The 18,173-nt window shown below is 37.6% G+C and overlaps 1 protein-coding gene across 2 annotated transcripts; it reads right to left on the bottom strand.

Annotated features, from left to right (window-relative positions):
• Window positions 1-7,480: 7,480 nt before the first annotated feature.
• LOC124873366 (N-acetyllactosaminide beta-1,3-N-acetylglucosaminyltransferase 3-like) lies at window positions 7,481-11,317 on the bottom strand. 2 transcript variants are annotated; one of them, XM_047373954.1, is made up of 3 exons: window positions 11,176-11,317; window positions 9,387-9,552; window positions 7,481-9,260 (listed from the first exon to the last, which is right to left on the bottom strand). In XM_047373954.1, exons 1-3 carry the CDS (start codon window positions 11,208-11,210, stop codon window positions 8,421-8,423), a joined length of 1,041 nt encoding a protein of 346 aa, XP_047229910.1. In that variant the 5' UTR covers window positions 11,211-11,317; the 3' UTR covers window positions 7,481-8,420. The 2 variants fall into 2 exon arrangements, with proteins under 2 accessions (XP_047229910.1, XP_047229909.1); XM_047373953.1 differs by having other exon boundaries at window positions 7,481-9,552.
• Window positions 11,318-18,173: the final 6,856 nt, after the last annotated feature.

Below are 18,173 nucleotides of genomic sequence, written 5' to 3'. Positions count from 1 at the left end.
AGCCCAAAATTGTAACTTCTTCAGACAAACTTTGGAGCTTTACTCGTCCACACAGCCGCGTCTCTCCTCTACTTCTCCTGCCACAACCCCTTCACATCAGAACCCCTGGGCCTTAAGTTCCGGCTGGGCTGTGTACCAGATAATTATCCCACTGGGTCATTTTAAAACAAATAGGACATTCTTGCACAAACAATAATACAAACATTATTTGATTTGTTTATGTTTTTGTTTTCTATTTATTTGTTTATTTTTATCCTTTCACACAGATTACGTTAAAGTGACCATGTAACACAGCACAGCGCGCTCACTATGCTGAATATATCCGTATATTAACGCGTTGTTCGAATCCGTAATAACGCGATGCGCCGTTCTTTACGTGCAAACTAGTTACGAATCAGAAAGCGCGGTCATGTAAATTACGTGTGGTGGCGTTTTATGCATATTTTATCATCAAGAGGCAGTCCTATTATTGCTCATGCACTACATTTTAAGGCATTTTACAACCAGGAGATCCCTGATCTTTGCGGAAAAGCAGAAGGTCAGGCACCTGTTATTCTGTTCCTGTCTAAATCACACCTAGTTCAACAATAAAGTCTGATATAACATAAAACTCACTCTAGTTGTTTTCAAGGGGCAGAAAATAAGTGTCATCTTTAACAGTCAATTTATTATTAATTTAAAAAGATAATATCATGTGATTACACATACAAAACCTGCAGAAAAAACTGGCTCTAATAAGTACACTGCTGTATTATTTATCTTTTTGTTTCTTTTTGACATACACCATGCCCTAGCTTATGCTGTGGTAGTTTTCTGTTTAAGAAGACAAAAGATATATTAAAAAGATTATTTTGTGCCCCAAGAGAACAAGTAGCTGAGCAATAGGACAGCCTCTTGATGATAAAATATGCATAAAACGCCACCACACGTTATTTACGCAACCGCAAAAAACATCCCTTTTACTTACGGATTGGAACAATGCATTAATATACAGATAATTTTTGACCCTTTTGGCTTGCCATACACAACTGGTACCGTACTGAGTAGAGTGAAAGCGAGTGGAGCCGAGCCACGCCGCCTAAAACGAGCCAGTGGAAAAGGGGCATTAATACGGAGCTCGCCAAAAAAACAAAGCCGGTGGCTCACACTTTACTAAACTTTGCGTTTAGTTTTGCAATCTGTGTGCATGGATTACAAGACTGTGCTCTCAAATCTGCAAACTGTCTGCACGGATTACTAAATGGTGCGCTCCGTTTTGCAATCACGCAGATTACTCATTGACATATGTCAAAAGTTTGGACGCATGGCCTTCACCTTCGAGGTATGTTCAATGGATCTGTTGTCATATTTAAACTTAAAGCACTGCCATGCTTTAATCTGCACACTTCAGAGCTTGTAATATGACTTTATTTTTGTTACACTGAGATATCTTGACATATGCCACAGTAATCTGCACGCAAGGATTGCAAAACGGAGCGCACAGTTTAGTAAAGCGTGAGCACGGATTCCCAATGGCTTTGTTTTAGTTTTTTTTTTTGCACTTGCCGGGCTCCGTACTTTAATGCTTCTTACCCAGTCATAATGCTCAGAAAAAATTTTACATGCAAAGTTGCAGGTTTCATAAACTCTGAGCAGTTGCTTATCACATGAGCTCAAACAAAAACTTTAATTGTTTAGAAAAGCATTCATTTTTAATGAAAGTGGTTTGTTTAATTATAATATTTCTAAACTTGGCAGATATTTTGTAGCTATAACATTAGACTAGTACTGGCAGCAGCAATTTTTATTGACAGTTTAGCTTGAAGCAAATATCTGAAGTGTTTCTGAAGGGTTTCTTCAGTGTACTTAAATATTATCTGGCATTAACCTGTGAATAATTAACTTCAAACTGGGCAAAGTCCTTTTTAGATATGCAAAACAATAAAATGTATGCAATCATAGCTGTTTTTGGAATTTTTCTCACTTTCTGTAAAAGGTCTGACAGTATAAGTAAAGGAATTATATTTATAATTAATTTTATTAATCATAGATAATTAAAATTGTTTTGTGTATTGTAGTCTAAATCCAAAATAAGCAAATATGTAAGCAATTTTATGCAGCACATCTCCGCCAAGGATGTTCTGTTGTCAGTTGAGTTTGTTTGTCTGTCTGTGTGTTAGCAATTATACAGACAAATTCTTATGAATGTTTTACAGAGGTGTGTCTTAGCCCAAGGAAGAATCTAATAGATTTTAGTGGTGATCCGGATGACGATCCCGATCTAGGATTTTTTTAAAGGACTCTTCATTGCAGTATAGGGCCATTTTTAACATTTTTGCTTCTAACTCCATAAAAACAAAGGACCAAGGCTTGACAAAATGAAGGTAAAACATAATCAGGTGTTCTATCATATGGCAAAGATTCTTGATGATTGCAGCAGAATTCAGGATCTGGTGATCAAGAATGTGAAAAATGATATAGGGCCAAAAGAAAATGTGTTAGTGTAAGGTAAAAAATAAAGTTAGAGATGTACAACTAACAGCTAATTGTAGCTGAACCTCCAATGAACCTCCACGTCAAAGAAATCAATTATCACAAAAATGCCAGAAACATTTAACTGAACCTTTTTTGTTCTTTCACTGAATTGGAGTAGCTCTTTTTTCCCAGTAGGAATAAATTTCATCAGTGATCCTACACTGGGTGGCAGAGACATGCGGCCTTTGACTGTCTTGTTTATTGGTTTGAAATAATATTCTGCTCTTAAATGTTGTGTTTTTAGTAGCTGTAAGTTGAAAATCATCACGATTAACAGAAATAAAGGCTTGAAAACATCAGTATGTGTGTATTTCATTAAATAAATATAATGGTAAAGCCACTAATGTATGATGTCCACTCTAATGGACTGATGTTTTTGGGTTTTTATTTTGCAATTACCTCCGCTAAATTAAATAATTGTAGCAGTTATACGGATTTTTAGTGGTCTATTGATGTTATCAATATTGTTTTACCTCCTACTAAAGACTGGCAAGATTTTCCTGAGGTTGGTAGTATTTTTGGTAGTTTGCCATATAAGTTTGAAGAAATGTGTCTGGACACATGGATTGGCCAGTAGGTGACAGTGTATGTAGTAACACACTGAAGTCAGGAGAAGTGGTGCACAATCAACACCCACACACATCCGAATGGGTTAATTAGAGCAATTTTTTTTAAATAAAAGTCATTTTAAATTCTATAAAACATTTTAAAAATAATTACAGATTATTTGCTATCAAATTAGGCTTCCTATAAGATACGCTTATAGATTTATGTTCAACCAACTCAGTGGAGTTTTACACAAAATCTAATCAGACCCTGAGGCAGTGTTTTGTGATCCCAGTTGCTCTGCCTTTAGTCTCATAGTTGGCTCATCTGTTGTTCCTGTTCATCATTTCCTGCTTCCACAAAACCTAAATTATTCATTGTTTTTACACACTGACTGTCCGCTAACCGGCCTCTGATCTCACAGCTGCCATGTTGCCCTGTGTTGCTGACAGCGATTGTATTTATCTGTTTTGCTAACTCTTTTTTTTTTTCTCACCGGTTTACCCTCACACATGATGCCTGCTGCATGACGTGAAAGGAATGCTCCCCTAGCAGTTACCAGCAATTACAGATAAACAGATATTAATGTAACATGTTTCCTCTTTTGTGTTTTACTCTTTACACGTACATTTCTGTCTCCAAGTTTCATCATCATTATCACTTAATCCATTCTTACCTACCTGGAACTACCTGGAATAAGATACTGCATTGTCTTTTTTAAGATTGACTTACCTCTCTCACAATCTACGTAGGGCTAAAAGTGGATCCTTCTTTATCATTGCTCTCTACCAAATGGCCTTGCATTTTCTGCCTTGACACCAAAATCCTTTTAACGCTGCTAATATCCTTCACTAATCTTCTTATACTTCAGAATGGAGTTATATCATAATCTCCATTATACTCAACAATGTCTTTATCCAAACAAACACCAGTTAATGCTTACAGTCCAAAGTCCAAAACCTTTTGTGAAGATGTGAAAAAAAGTGGTCTGTGAAGTATGCTCCCAGCTATTATGCTTATTTAAACGATTATTTATTATATATATTGAAGAATTATTTATATAACCAGGATTACTGTAAAGCTATAGCACATATGATTACAAAAATGTCATTATTTATTGTATTTTGACCTCTATGTTTTGGCATAATGTATTAAAAGCCAATGTTCAGTGTGATTTTGTCTTTTGCTTGCAGCTAGAATTGTGCTAACGTCTTTGTATCACTGATTCCCCTTATTTTATGGGGCTGCTGGTATTTTCAGTGCTTCACCATTTTGAACTTTTGCACTTTTGTCCCAACTTTTTAAGGTACGGAAAGAAACTCTAATGGGGTCGTTTTGTCTGAATTACTGAACAGGACAAAATTTTAAAAAAGAGTTGTTTTATGCAAACTAAATTGTATATGTATATGTAAATGTATATATATATCTATATATATATATATAGATATATATATAGATATATATATATATATTTATTAATTCATTTTCTATGCCGCTTATTCCAGCAGTCTTATTCCAACATTGTGAATTTCATTTATACAATAATCATTCTGCAAACAGCAATACCCTTTGGCTTTCGGTGCATTCCCTAAACTTTCAGGTGTAGCCTGTTATACAGGTCCTTCTCAAAAAATTAGCATATTGTGATAAAGTTCATTATTTTCCATAATGTCATGATGAAAATTTAACATTCATATATTTTAGATTCATTGCACACTAACTGAAATATTTCAGGTCTTTTATTGTCTTAATACAGATGATTTTGGCATACAGCTCATGAAAACCCAAAATTCCTATCTCACAAAATTAGCATATTATTAAAAGGGTCTCTAAATGAGCTATGAACCTAATCATCTGAATCAACGAGTTAACTCTAAACACCTGCAAAAGATTCCTGAGGCCTTTAAAACTCCCAGCCTGGTTCATCACTCAAAACCCCAATCATGGGTAAGACTGCCGACCTGACTGCTGTCCAGAAGGCCACTATTGACACCCTCAAGCAAGAGGGTAAGACACAGAAAGAAATTTCTGAACGAATAGGCTGTTCCCAGAGTGCTGTATCAAGGCACCTCAGTGGGAAGTCTGTGGGAAGGAAAAAGTGTGGCAGAAAACGCTGCACAACGAGAAGAGGTGACCGGACCCTGAGGAAGATTGTGGAGAAGGGCCGATTCCAGACCTTGGGGGACCTGCGGAAGTAGTGGACTGAGTATGGAGTAGAAACATCCAGAGCCACCGTGCACAGGCGTGTGCAGGAAATGGGCTACAGGTGCCGCATTCCCCAGTCCTGGGCTACAGAGAAGCAGCATTGGACTGTTGCTCAGTGGTCCAAAGTACTTTTTTCGGATGAAAGCAAATTCTGCATGTCATTTGGAAATCAAGGTGCCAGAGTCTGGAGGAAGACTGGGGAGAAGGAAATGCCAAAATGCCAGAAGTCCAGTGTCAAGTACCCACAGTCAGTGATGGTCTGGGGTGCCGTGTCAGCTGCTGGTGTTGGTCCACTGTGTTTTATCAAGGGCAGGGTCAATGCAGCTAGCTATCAGGAGATTTTGGAGCACTTCATGCTTCCATCTGCTGAAAAGCTTTATGAAGATGAAGATTTCATTTTTCAGCACGACCTGGAACCTGCTCACAGTGCCAAAACCACTGGTAAATGGTTTACTGACCATGGTATCAATGTGCTCAATTGGCCTGCCAACTCTCCTGACCTGAACCCCATAGAGAATCTGTGGGATATTGTGAAGAGAACGTTGAGAGACTCAAGACCCAACACTCTGGATGAGCTAAAGGCCGCTATCGAAGCATCCTGGGCCTCCTTAAGACCTCAGCAGTGCCACAGGCTGATTGCCTCCATGCCACGCCGCATTGGAGCAGTCATTTCTGCCAAAGGATTCCCGACCAAGTATTGAGTGCATAACTGTACATGATTATTTGAAGGTTGACGTTTTTTGTATTAAAAACACTTTTCTTTTATTGGTCAGATGAAATATGCTAATTTTGTGAGATAGGAATTTTGGGTTTTCATGAGCTGTATGCCAAAATCATCCGTATTAAGACAATAAAAGACCTGAAATATTTCAGTTAGTGTGCAATGAATCTAAAATATATGAATATTAAATTTTCATCATTACATTATAGAAAATAATGAACTTTATCACAATATGCTAATTTTTTTAGAAGGACCTGTACATGTCTGGCCTTGCCCATTGAAATGCCTTATTCAAACAACCCAGCACAAGGGGAAAACTTTGACATCAGCCATAATTACTTTCAAAATAATTTATATTTTTTTGCCTCAACCTGTACTTCCTGCATGCCAAAGCTGCTGGACCGCTTTTTGTGACAGCTGCTGAAAGGATAAAATGACACACTCTGACAAGAGGTTGGGGTGACAAAGTGATCCTTCAAACCAGACATGGGCCAGTGTACTTTTCTTACAGTGTGATGACCTTAAGTAAATATATCATGATTTTATTAGTAATACATTATTCAAAATAGTTTTTAACATGAATTTAAGATAACAATGTTGTAAATTTGATATTTTACTTATTTTGAAAGACATAGTTCCCAAACCCTAACAGTCCCTGTTTTTCACAACCTGGAATATTTCCAAAAAGCAAAATTTTTCTTTCTTGTAAGGGAAGAACAACTGTTGTAGCCTTCTTTCAGCCAGAAGACTGGCAGGGTGCAACAATAAGTTGAAGTGGGGCAGCTCTGCTTTACTCTATGCTTCAAACAGTCATAAAAAACATATCTTGGCACTTTCTCTGGAGTCTCTACAAAGGACTTCTACAAATATGAAAAATATTTAAAAAAATTGAAATTCTTCAAACCATAACTATTTCAAACCTTGCTTTAAGTTGATACCATTGTCTATTTGAAACCTAAATAAATAAAAATGTTTAAATTAACTTAAAGGCAACAAATGTTTCAACATTTAACGCAAACATTATCTAGATGTAAAAAACAGCTTAAAGTTAAACCTGTAGTCATCCACAATTAATATTCCAAATCCACTTGAGTTACACATTTATTTTCTGTATAACACCATTTTACTTTAAGTTAGCCAAACTGATAAACACTATAACCTATTAAGTTAATAAATCAGAGGTTTTACATGAATTAAAGTTTATGGTAATTGTATGTAATCTGCTGAAATGGTGCCGCAAACCTAAAATACCTACACCGTGTTACAGGAACGAGTTACATGAACATCACATTCTTTTAGTTTTCACCATTCCTGCTTGATAAGAAAAACAATGTGCATCAGTCTTTCACCCAGACCAACTTGTTCTGAACCAATTCTGTGAAGGACAACTAATGCTTGCAGAAAGCCAGCCTAGTTTCCTTTTCATTGTACCTCACAGATAATTATAAAAAAACTTCCTTGAACAAATGTTTATGGATCAGCCGACACTCTCAGTTTATGCAAATGATCTTTATCCACATTTTGACAAATGTTTGCCTCACAGTAAATAAACTTTGCATCAAACGTAAATATTAAATAGAAAAGAAACATTTGCAAATATTTGGACAAATCATGTCTACCGTTCTCCAACCCTGGTCTTTTCCGCAGAATTATACAGCAATAGTTTTCATTAGCATAAAAGAAATCATCACATTTCATGTCCCAAAATACAATTTAATCTGTTCAAATTTACTATGGACACAAGTTTGAGGACATCCATTCCTTAAAGTGATTTTAGAAAATCTTAAAATTTGTGCATTGATGGTGGAAGGTCGGTTGTTTCAGGAGTTGCCACCTCTGACGAACAGAAACATCCAACCAATAGTGTCTTGTCTGTGTGGGATGGCAGAGTCACATTCAAGTCTTCACATAAGGTACTTTGTAAAACATGTTTGGCCCTTTAAGAGGCAATAAGTTAAAAAAGGTTTTTTGTTAAAGATGTTACAGCAGTGACAGAGATGTGTTTTCTAATCAAAGACATTTTGTGGTTGTTGGAAGTGGTGCTCCTGTCCAGCAGTCAATGGGCTAGAGCCAGCGTACACCTTGGACAGGTCACCAGTCCATCATATGCGTCACAGAGACACACAGGACAAACAACCATGCAAACACATACTTACATCTAAGAGCAATTAAGGAACAGTTAACCTCTGACATCTTCTTGTCCTGCACAGTGGGAGGAAGCCGGTGTGTCCAGAGCAAACCCACTTATGGATAGGTACAGCAGGAAAATTCCAAGCTAAAAACCACAGACCTTCTTGCAATGTGGAAAAAGCTGTAACAACGGTTACACTCCGGCGTCCCAGTCAGCAGCATAACATCAGGGTACGATCTATGCATCATCCAACTGCACAGTCCTGAACTTTCTCCCTTAATGTGCCAGACCAGAGTTCTTATCTCAGTTTTTACTACATTTCAAATTGGTATCGTGAACTTGTTTCCACATTAGATACATATCAGCTGGTAGGTATCTGTGCACCAGTAGAAGATCTCTCAAATAGCAAGGTTCAAGATTATCTGTTCCTTTAGATGGCATATTTAATCCTAGAGTTTTCACACCGACATGAGAGGAAGGTGAAAGTCCTGCTTTGGACAGACACATCCCCATGTAAGCATCATCGATTGGATGAATGGTAATGGACTGAGAAATCCTATTTATCACCCGTGCCGTGTACCCGGACAGAAGGTAACCCCCTCCTCCACAGTAAGGTTCGTATGTGTTTGACTCCTGTATCTGGACTGGAATAAAATACTTGCTTCCTACCCACCTGACAACCTTTTCATCTTGGAACAAGTAGCCAGTGAAAAGGTGCTTACTTTCATCATTGTCAGGAAGGCTTTGGAGATACTCCACCATGTTGTTAGTGTTGGCAAACACATCATCATCTCCATTAAACAGGAAGCGAGCATTTGGACAGTTTTTCTCCATCCACTGAAGGAAGAGTATCTGCTTCAGGGTGAGGTTGTGAAATGTGTCGCTGAAGTCCCACTGGAGGATGTCATTGAATTCATCGTGCTCCGCCTTTAGTAGTTTGTTTGTTTTTTCAATTTGCTCCCCAGAACCCATCGTTCCTAAGATGAATATCCGTCGAATCCACGCACCCTTGTGGAACCTCTCTTTAGCCCAGGTTTTACGCAGCACCTCCCGGCGTTCGTAATTCAAAGGGAAGCTTTTAATGACAAGCAAAAGGAAGACGTCTTTGGATCTGTTAACTCCACCACATTTGTCTGGCAGGTCCTGCAGCATAGGAAAATGGCGACAGTGGCGGTAGTAGAGGAAGTTTTTTATAACATCAGGAAGAGAGCTGAAATCTTTCATGTCAGCAACCGACATGTTTGCTTTGCATTTTGGCTGTGAAAATACCTGAGTGGTGTATCTGATCCCCAACTTTAATTTATTGTAATTTTTTAATTCATTAATTTGAGGAGTGTAGTCAGTAATGTCAGCACTGTACTGTACTGAAAAATAAAAGACCACAAAAATAGCTCCCATCAAGAAGACAGCTGTCACGTATCCTCTTTGAAGAATCCTGTAAGAAAGATAAAAATAGATTTAAACCTAAAATATTTAATCATTAATAAAACTGACAAATTTATATTTAAAGTTATTTCAATGCAAACCCAGTTAAACATGTTTTACTGGTTTCCTGAATCAGTTCAGATTCTTCACTCTGAACGCTACTAGTGGTTGGTGCAAATAAATTAAATATATTGTTTTGTTTATTAGCCAACTTGTTTCCACACGTCTGTGGGTAACTCAGGAGATCAGTCTGTCTTTGTCCTATTCAGCCTCCTTGGCAGAAAGGTGAAAAATCGACTGGAACAAAAAAAAAAAGAGTAAAAAATTGCGTCTCCTTGAAAACTCCGTGGTTTTATTCAACAAACAAATGGTTCAACACGAGTCATTTTTCCAAATCCAAGTCAAGTTGTAATTCTTTTGCCCCAAGTCAGAGTCAAGTCTCAAGTGTGTAATGACTGAAATAAATATTTTCTCAAATCCACAACCTCTACCTCACCTCTAACCCTGCATTGCTGCAGGTTAATAATCCAAACCTTTACTGTTTGTCCTTAGGCCTAAATTACCATATGAACATTTGTTAATTATGGTTCAATCTTTTATTATATAATCTTTTAACATTTAATTCACCATCCCCAAAAACTGGTAAAGTGTCACACGTTGTGAAGTTGAAGCAGGACCAAGATGCAGACAGGGGTTCAGAGGCAGCATAGTGAGTGAAATGATTTAATGATAAACAACAAACTCACAACTGGCAGAAGGGACAGGACACAGAGCTTGAGCAAAGAATCAGACAATGAGAACTGAGCAAACAACATGGAGCAATCGACAGAGGTAACGTAAGAAACCAGTAGTGAGAGGAGAAAACCAGAGAGCTTCAGTACAGGGAAGAAGTGAGGAGAAAGTAATGGAAACTGCAAGTGTGAGCAATTAGGTGAGAATAAGGAACAGCTGAGACCAATAAGGCGTGGGAGCCGAGGGAGAGAAGATTCATGGGCAGAATGGAAGCAGAGAAAAACACAGGAACAAATCCAACAGAAATATCCAAATATAACTAAGCACACAAATAAACCAAGAACCCAATACACAACGAATGAACTAAAATGGTAGCAATAAGAGAAGTAAATAAAGGTTTGTCGATGTGTCCAGGGATAAAGCCAATCATGTAAAAAGCAGACAAAAATTAACAAATGAATAAAAATCGTATTTTAAACCAGTTTATCGATAAAGTTTAATTTGACAAGACCGAAACAGATTTCAAACAAAAGCAAATACAATAGATTTCTATACGAACTCAAGGAAGTGATATTTAAAGAGATATATTTTTGTATGTAGTCATAGAAGTATTTAGTTGCCAAAGTAATAGGCTACATTTGAAACTGTGAGCAAGAAGGTTCTTCGTTATTCCCCCGTTATGTAATCCCAAATAAATGTAGCGCGCAAGTAACCCATTAGTCAGAAAAAGCTTCACTGGCCATGTTTGTGCGCACAAACAAGACATTTGACTTCGGTTTCTATGTCGTGCAAACGATGTGAGCGATTACTAGACCACAAATGTAGCGGAAGGGCGTTTGAGGGTCATATATAAGTTTATAGTAAATTGTTGATCACAACACATTTTCCAGAAATAAGTTACCTTATAGTGGCAATCCGACCATCTGATGAGGCCATCTCGCGTACTTTGAAAGCTTACAGTGTTTCCAAGATGGTCTGTTGTAGTTCCGTCTTGCTTAGGTTGCCGTACCTTCACTGACTATGACATCGGCCCTAGGTGAGGCTTGTCAGCTATGGCAGGCCAATTTAACATAAAATCGGCTTCAATACACTTATCTAGATAACTGAAATTGATTTAAGACTAAGCATATTAGTTAAGAGATCGCTATATATTTTGGAAATTACCTATTGCTAATTCTGGTGTAAAGCTTCTTTTCTTTTAATAGGATTAATGTGTTTACACACTGTCCCTGTGAAATAAATAATAACAAACAAACCAACAGACTAGGCAAAATGCCAATTTTAGATATCTAATTACATTCTGACTAGTATAAATGACAGCAGATTTACCATTGAGTTGTATGGAGGCTCCAGTCGAAGACCTCTGCAAAAAATGACTGACTATCTGAAACGTATATTTCAGATATTAATAATTAAATTATGACTAGTCATAAAATAAATTTGAGATATCTTGCTCTTTGTTCTGACAATAAAAGATATCTTAAATGACCTCATTATTCAAGATATCCATGTGTTTTTAGATATCTGAAACTAAAAATTTAAAAGTGCAAATTAAATTGCAGATATTTTGAAAGCAAACAATGACTATGCAAAACCAAATAAGAGATATCTAAAACTGTATTTTTAACTAATCAATATTCATTTGTCTCCAAATAAATTAGAGATAAATAAATTAGAGATATCTTGAACACTTGTTTTTCCGATATTTTAAATTACCATTCTGACTAGTCAAAATTATATTACTGATATCCTGAATAATTATTCCGTCTAGTCAAAACGTCCCAGATTTGCGTGGCATTTTGGCATTTTAGCATTGCTTCCGTTGCTAGTCAGAGGTCTGCAATGTCAGGGCAGCCAAATACAAATTGTTGTGTTTTTAACTGTTTTTAGTACTGCAGCTGTTTATTTTATTTTAACAGAACATGCAAGTTTTATCGGTAAAACATACTTTAATAAAAAAAAACATTGCATGCATGTGAGTTATCTTATAAAGGTTGATTTTAAGTCGTATTTTAAGATTTCAGGGACATTTTTGACAAAAACTTGGACAGTATTGTCGTATTTGTCATTATCTGTCATTATCTCTAACACACTGTTGGTGTACATTTTAGCGTAACATCTTTAAGTTGCGTTCTCTGCATATTCCATACTGCTGAGCTCTTTTAAAGTTGTTGCACGATAATTTCAATAACTTAATTTGAGATATCTTGAAAGGTGTTTTGATCTGTTGAAATGTGATTGAAGATATCTAGATTACTAGTCAAAAGGTTAAATGCAAATATCTTAAATTGCCATTCCAGATAGTCAAAATGTAGTTGTGACTTGTCAAAACTCATTTTTAAATATCAAGAATGTATTAACAGATTGCCAAATGAATCCAATTTTATGTTATACCAGTCTGCCATAACCTTGCAGGATCTACAGCTCTATAACTGAGTAGCTCCTAATTGAAATGCTATTGTGTCTGCAACTTTGGTATCAAGAAGGAAATCACTAATGCTCTGATAAGAACCTTATCAATGGAGGTAAAGCGACCATTGTGACAAAATACAATAATCCTTTGCTTCTTTCTTACCTCATTGAAAAGTCCCTGGGTGAACTTATCAAGCATGACGGAAAGTGTTTATTGCCCATTTTCAAAAACTAATAGTGCCATGCGACAGTGCTTGAACCTTCAAACAACACAGTGCAATAAAGGCAGTAACCATTAGATGGTCCATTTTGATTATTATGGTTTATACATAATAAAAACCCACAATTGTGTGTTTTGGAAAATTGGAATATTACATAAAATCTTTTAAAAAAGGATATTAAAGAATTCTCAGGCTTTTGAAAAGTATGTCCATTTCTCTGTACTCAATACTGAGCTGGAGCTCCTTTTATATGAATTACTGCATTAATGTGGTTCTGCTGAGGTTTAATGTAAGCCAAGATTGCTTTGATTATGGCCTTCAGGTTGTCTGCATTGTTGGATTTAGTGTCTCTCATCTTCCTCTTGACAATACTCCATCGATTCTCTATAGGCTTAAGGTCAGGCCAGTTTTCTGGCCAGTCAAGCACAGTTACACCATGGTCAGTGAACCAGCTTTTGGTACCTTTGGCACTGTGAGCAGGTGCCAACTCCTGTGGAAAAAGAAATTAGCATCTCTATAAAGCTTGTCAGCAAAAAGAACATGAAGTGCTTAAATTAAAATTCATCAAACGCATCATGACCATCATGAGAAGTGTTGAAGCTGTCAAAATCACCATAGCAATCCATGTGACCCCATCTCCTGTGTCAGGGGTTTTGAGAAGCTGAGCCATCAACAAATAAAAGCATTTCTGGATTCTCCAGAGGCACTTCGGAAACGTCAGGTCAGAGTGTGCAAACTTCTTCCAGTACCAATATACAGTTATGAGTCTCTCCATCTTCTGGTGTGGGAAAAACTTTGGCAGGGTCGAGGACAGTACATCGCTCTGTTATATTTGGCATGTACAAAAGGATGGATGTGTACCTGAGCCAGCGTGCCGCAGAAAGGTGTGATATTTTTGTTTTACTAGAATAAGATCAACAGAATGAGGAACCAAACTGGGACCCCGCAATGTCTCGAGAAGCTAACATAGTTTCTGTTTCTCCAGCTGCCACAGCACATAGATAGCCAGGGAGTCTGGCAATAACAGGCTCTAACTTAGCAGAAAAATAAGCAATAGGTTGTTGTTTGCCTTTGTGGTTCTGGAGAACTGATATCATGCATCCATGCTTTTTGTCAACAGGCCGAACAAAAGGTTTAAGGTCTCCAAACAATGTTGTTATGAGATTGAAGACCTTTGCCATGCCTGAGAGCTACTAACAGGGCTTCCTTACAGGAGTACTGTAGGTAGGAATAATATTCTTGCAATATGAAGTCTCATGTCCAGAAAAGACATTAGTTGTTTCTTTGTAACAGGTTTTGGAATATTGTGCATTGCAGCCACACGCTTTGTGGAAAGTGTCTTGCCTTGAGCAGAAATAACATCATATCATTTCTGGCTGGAAAAACTGAAGTTTAAAGAGAGGCCTTGTGTCCATCTGAATGAAAATGTCTTAGCAGTCTGACAATGTCTTTCTCACATTGCTCCTTAGCAGGACATCGTTTTGTGTCAGCGTTAGAACCACGCTGACACAAAATAACCCACATCTGTCAAATCTTGTCTTACAGATTTTGCCAAAGGGATGTGTGGGGCAGAGCCTGTTGTTTTGAAAAACTGCAGCTGGTGTGGTTTTAGACAAACAGCAACTGTGGCTTTGTTAGAAGTCCAATATATAGAAAGGGTTAATTTTTCACAAGAAATGTGGAACCAACCTTTCTCATATACTCACCTTCTTCCACAACAATTTGTAGTCTTGTCTTAGTTTTCATATCTTGGGAAATATGTTTATGTCAGGGAGCTTGTCATGGATCTTAGCAATGTTAGATGTGGTCATTTTTGCGTACCAAGATTTTGCTTATTTTAGCACCAGTCGGACGGTATTCCCTGCAAAAAGCAGTGACTTCGGTGAGGAACACTTCACCTTACTGAGTGAGGTCAGAGAGGAGTTTTGCAAACCTGGGAGATGCAGATCGAAAAACCAGGTGAGTTCCGGTTGGACCCATTACTTCCACCCAGAGGTTCTGCGAAAGTTTTTCATTGTGACATTTTGACAAGGTCAAAAATTTTTTGCTATAATCTTATTTTTTACCCATCACATTATTTTTTGTATGATAATCACACATTCAGTAAAATTAATTTTCATTAATATTATATAACAAGCTGATGATTCACATCAACCAGATAAATAACCTTTTCTCCACAGACTGTGGCCCCAGTAACTACATATAAACAATGAAATAAAACGACAGCACTTAAAATATGAACAGATCACATGCTGTGGCCTAAACGCAGTCTCACTTCCTCCTGCTCGGCATGGATCTGAATTCCGAAACGCACTTCTTTTTCTTCATCTTTCACTGGATTAGTCCGTCTTTTTCACCGCTTTTATCGTAATTGGGCTTTTTGAAAAGCAACTCTTACGGTGGTCGTGGGGTGCAAAACACTTTTACAAGTACCAAAACAAATTTACATTTCAGAAAACACTTTTACATTTCAGAAAACAAATTTACATTTCAGAAAACACTTTTACATTTCAGTCCTCAGGGGTCTTTAGAAGGTAGATGACCTGGTGACAAATAGCCACGATCTCCTCTGTAACTCTGTGGACGATGCGATGGACAGTAGAGCGAGGCATCCCAAACACTCTGCAGACCACTCTGTAGGATGTGCCACTTGCCAGCCAGAAAAGAAAAACCAAGGTCTCAATAGTAGCACCCATCCATGTTGCCTTTCCTGGTGCAAAAGATTTAGCAGCACTGCCAGAGACTCCCTGCTCAGCTGAAAATCAGGCCTGGTGTCCTCCTGGTTGAAGAAGCGTTTCAGGACTGGGACACTCAGGTTGATTCTGCAGTAAAGGGGTCTGGTCAAGAAAAGGGAAGAATGGAGATGGAAAAACACATTATTTTTAAGGCATGCTTCTGGATATTTTAAGTGATCAAAGCAAGAAGATACTAATACACCAAAAACACTGCATTATTATATAATTATCTAAGAACAGCCAGAGGGGATCAAATACTTTATAATTCCCATCTATCTTAAAATTTAAAGTTGTTGTTTATATTATATATATAAAATATGTCAACATATATTAGCCATAAAGTTGCTATCTCTTTGTTTATTGGCTAGTTAAATCAAACATCTTTTTTTACCTGAACATGATTGTCTCTGGATTGTACCTGGAATCAGAAATTATAATGCTAACTGAATTATAAATAAACATCTAAAACATATAGCACATTTCTTAATTAAAAATTCATATTGTAAAGCTTATTTATTCTCAATCACACTCTCCAGCGATACAGTTGGATTACATAAAACTGTCCATTTATTCTGGTTAACCTTAATATCACCTGAAATATTAAATCGATTTTCAGTAACAATTAAAATAATAACATAAACTGTTAGAAATCACTTGTGTTAAACGTTCACTGTGATGACTGCCAGCGGGAGCTTAGTGCCGATAGTCCGGTCAGATCTCTACCGGGCTAGCTTACCTCACCGCCGGTAGGGCTGGAGAGGCGAGCCGGTTACTACGCCGGGAACGGAAAACTCCGAACACGTCGGAGCACATTTGAAATTAAGCGATGTCTAGATAAATCAAGCAGGTATTTCACGTCTACATAGTTATATTCCCGCACTAAAAACATTGTAGAACTTAATTTGTGTCAGAAAGTGTAATTTTCCACAATTTACTCACAGCTTTTGTTGCTATGGTCCGCCATGGCTTCCCCTGCTTGACCAATCCGCTTCGACCCGCAATGAATGATGGGAAATGATGGGCCGCGAAGGATACTCACGACGCATCCTTCAAATCGGGCAAAATAAGGACACATTTGTCGGCAGCATTTGCTCGGAATGATTCATGAAGTGGGACAGCCTTCGTCGCCGCGCTGTAACGTAATCGGTCTACAAATACGGCCTTCGAAAGATGCAGCCCTGAGGCTGACTTCCGGGTCAGCCTCGGCGTTGGTACATTCCCTTTCCGGTTGATTTTCTGAAATGTAAAAGTGTTTTCTGAAATGTAAATTTGTTTTCTGAAATGTAAAAGTGTTTTCTGAAATGTAAATTTGTTTTCTGAAATGTAAATTTGTTTCGGTACTTGTAAAAGTGTTTTGCACCCCACGGCCACCGTAAACTCTGGACACTCAGCTGTCGAGTTAAGCCAACGTGGTCATGTATCAAGTGAGAAAACAGCTAATTAATATGGCAACTCGCCACCAAGTGGTCAGGAGTGTGAATTGCAATCTGTCAAAATGGCAGATGGCCTTCAGACTTTTCCGTCATTTAAAAAAAAAAAAACGGTCTAAGACAGAAAATATTAATGTTAGTGTTAATGCGACTCCTGCTTCCACCATAGGTGCAGTGAGAATGTGTCCATGAGTCTTCTGTCTGGTAAGCTTATATGGGGAGCTGGAATTCGGTTCTGGTTGTCAATCCTGGCAGAAGGACCAGAAGTGCTGTGAAGTCCAACAGATGTGGCCTCTGGGGTGTCTTTTACCTTCAGTCACTGCTTTTGCTGTGGGGCTTAGGTGTGGCTGAACCTGTAGCCAGACGCCTGGAAGCTGCTGGTTTCCAAGGACAGATACAGGGATAGAGTAATTGTCCCGTCGCCCACCTGTCTTTACCGTCATCCTGACTACCTGCTTTCAGTTTTCTTTCTCTGACATTTCTCAGCTTCTCCCTTACAACATTTAAGTATTTCTCGTGTTTTTTTCAAAGCCTGACAATCTTTTTGATCTATTTTCTTTTGTCCCTCTAATTTTCTCTCCTTCTCTCTAATAGCTTTTGTAAAATTTAATTTTCCCTGCAGGAAAATTAACTTTTCTGCTGGGAGTTACATTCACCCACCATTTCATCCACCGGAATGGATTGATGGAATAAGCTCGTTACAGTGTGATGCCTATAAGTATGCACTAGATGGTGCTGTGTTAAATCATTTTCTCTATTTGTAACCAACAACTTGAAACAGATAAACTATAACCTAACATTTAGCAAAATCCATAAAGTTGACCAAATTGCGTTACCTATTGTTTTTTAGCTGTACCTGAAAACTATAAATGTGGGGCAGACATAATGACCTAATCTCATTTTTGATCATGCCTCTTGTTTTTACGTTTTATTTATTTTGGCTATTTTATAATAATCTCTGGATTAGGGTAAACATATTTAGGAGTTTCAAACAAATTAAACAATGATATTTTGTCCTATGAAACCCATTTGTATTTGTGTCCTACTACAGATTAAATGTTCCATGTCCTTCCCTGAGGAGTAATGGATTCAATCATAATG

The sequence above is a fragment of the Girardinichthys multiradiatus genome, chromosome 9 (genome assembly GCF_021462225.1).
Source record: "Girardinichthys multiradiatus isolate DD_20200921_A chromosome 9, DD_fGirMul_XY1, whole genome shotgun sequence".
NCBI classification, from domain to species: domain Eukaryota; kingdom Metazoa; phylum Chordata; class Actinopteri; order Cyprinodontiformes; family Goodeidae; genus Girardinichthys; species Girardinichthys multiradiatus.
The sequence above is the reverse complement of the archived record's forward strand: the minus strand, read 5'-3'. Positions and strand labels throughout refer to the sequence as shown.

Excerpts from the sequence above, each read along its gene's own strand:
- LOC124873366 (XM_047373953.1), bottom strand. The coding sequence starts at position 11,210 with ATGGCCTCATCAGATGGTCGGATTGCCACTATAAG. Across the intron at positions 9,553-11,175 it reads GGTCGGATTGCCACTATAAG|GATTCTTCAAAGAGGATACG; the intron begins GTAACTTATTTC and ends TCTTTCTTACAG.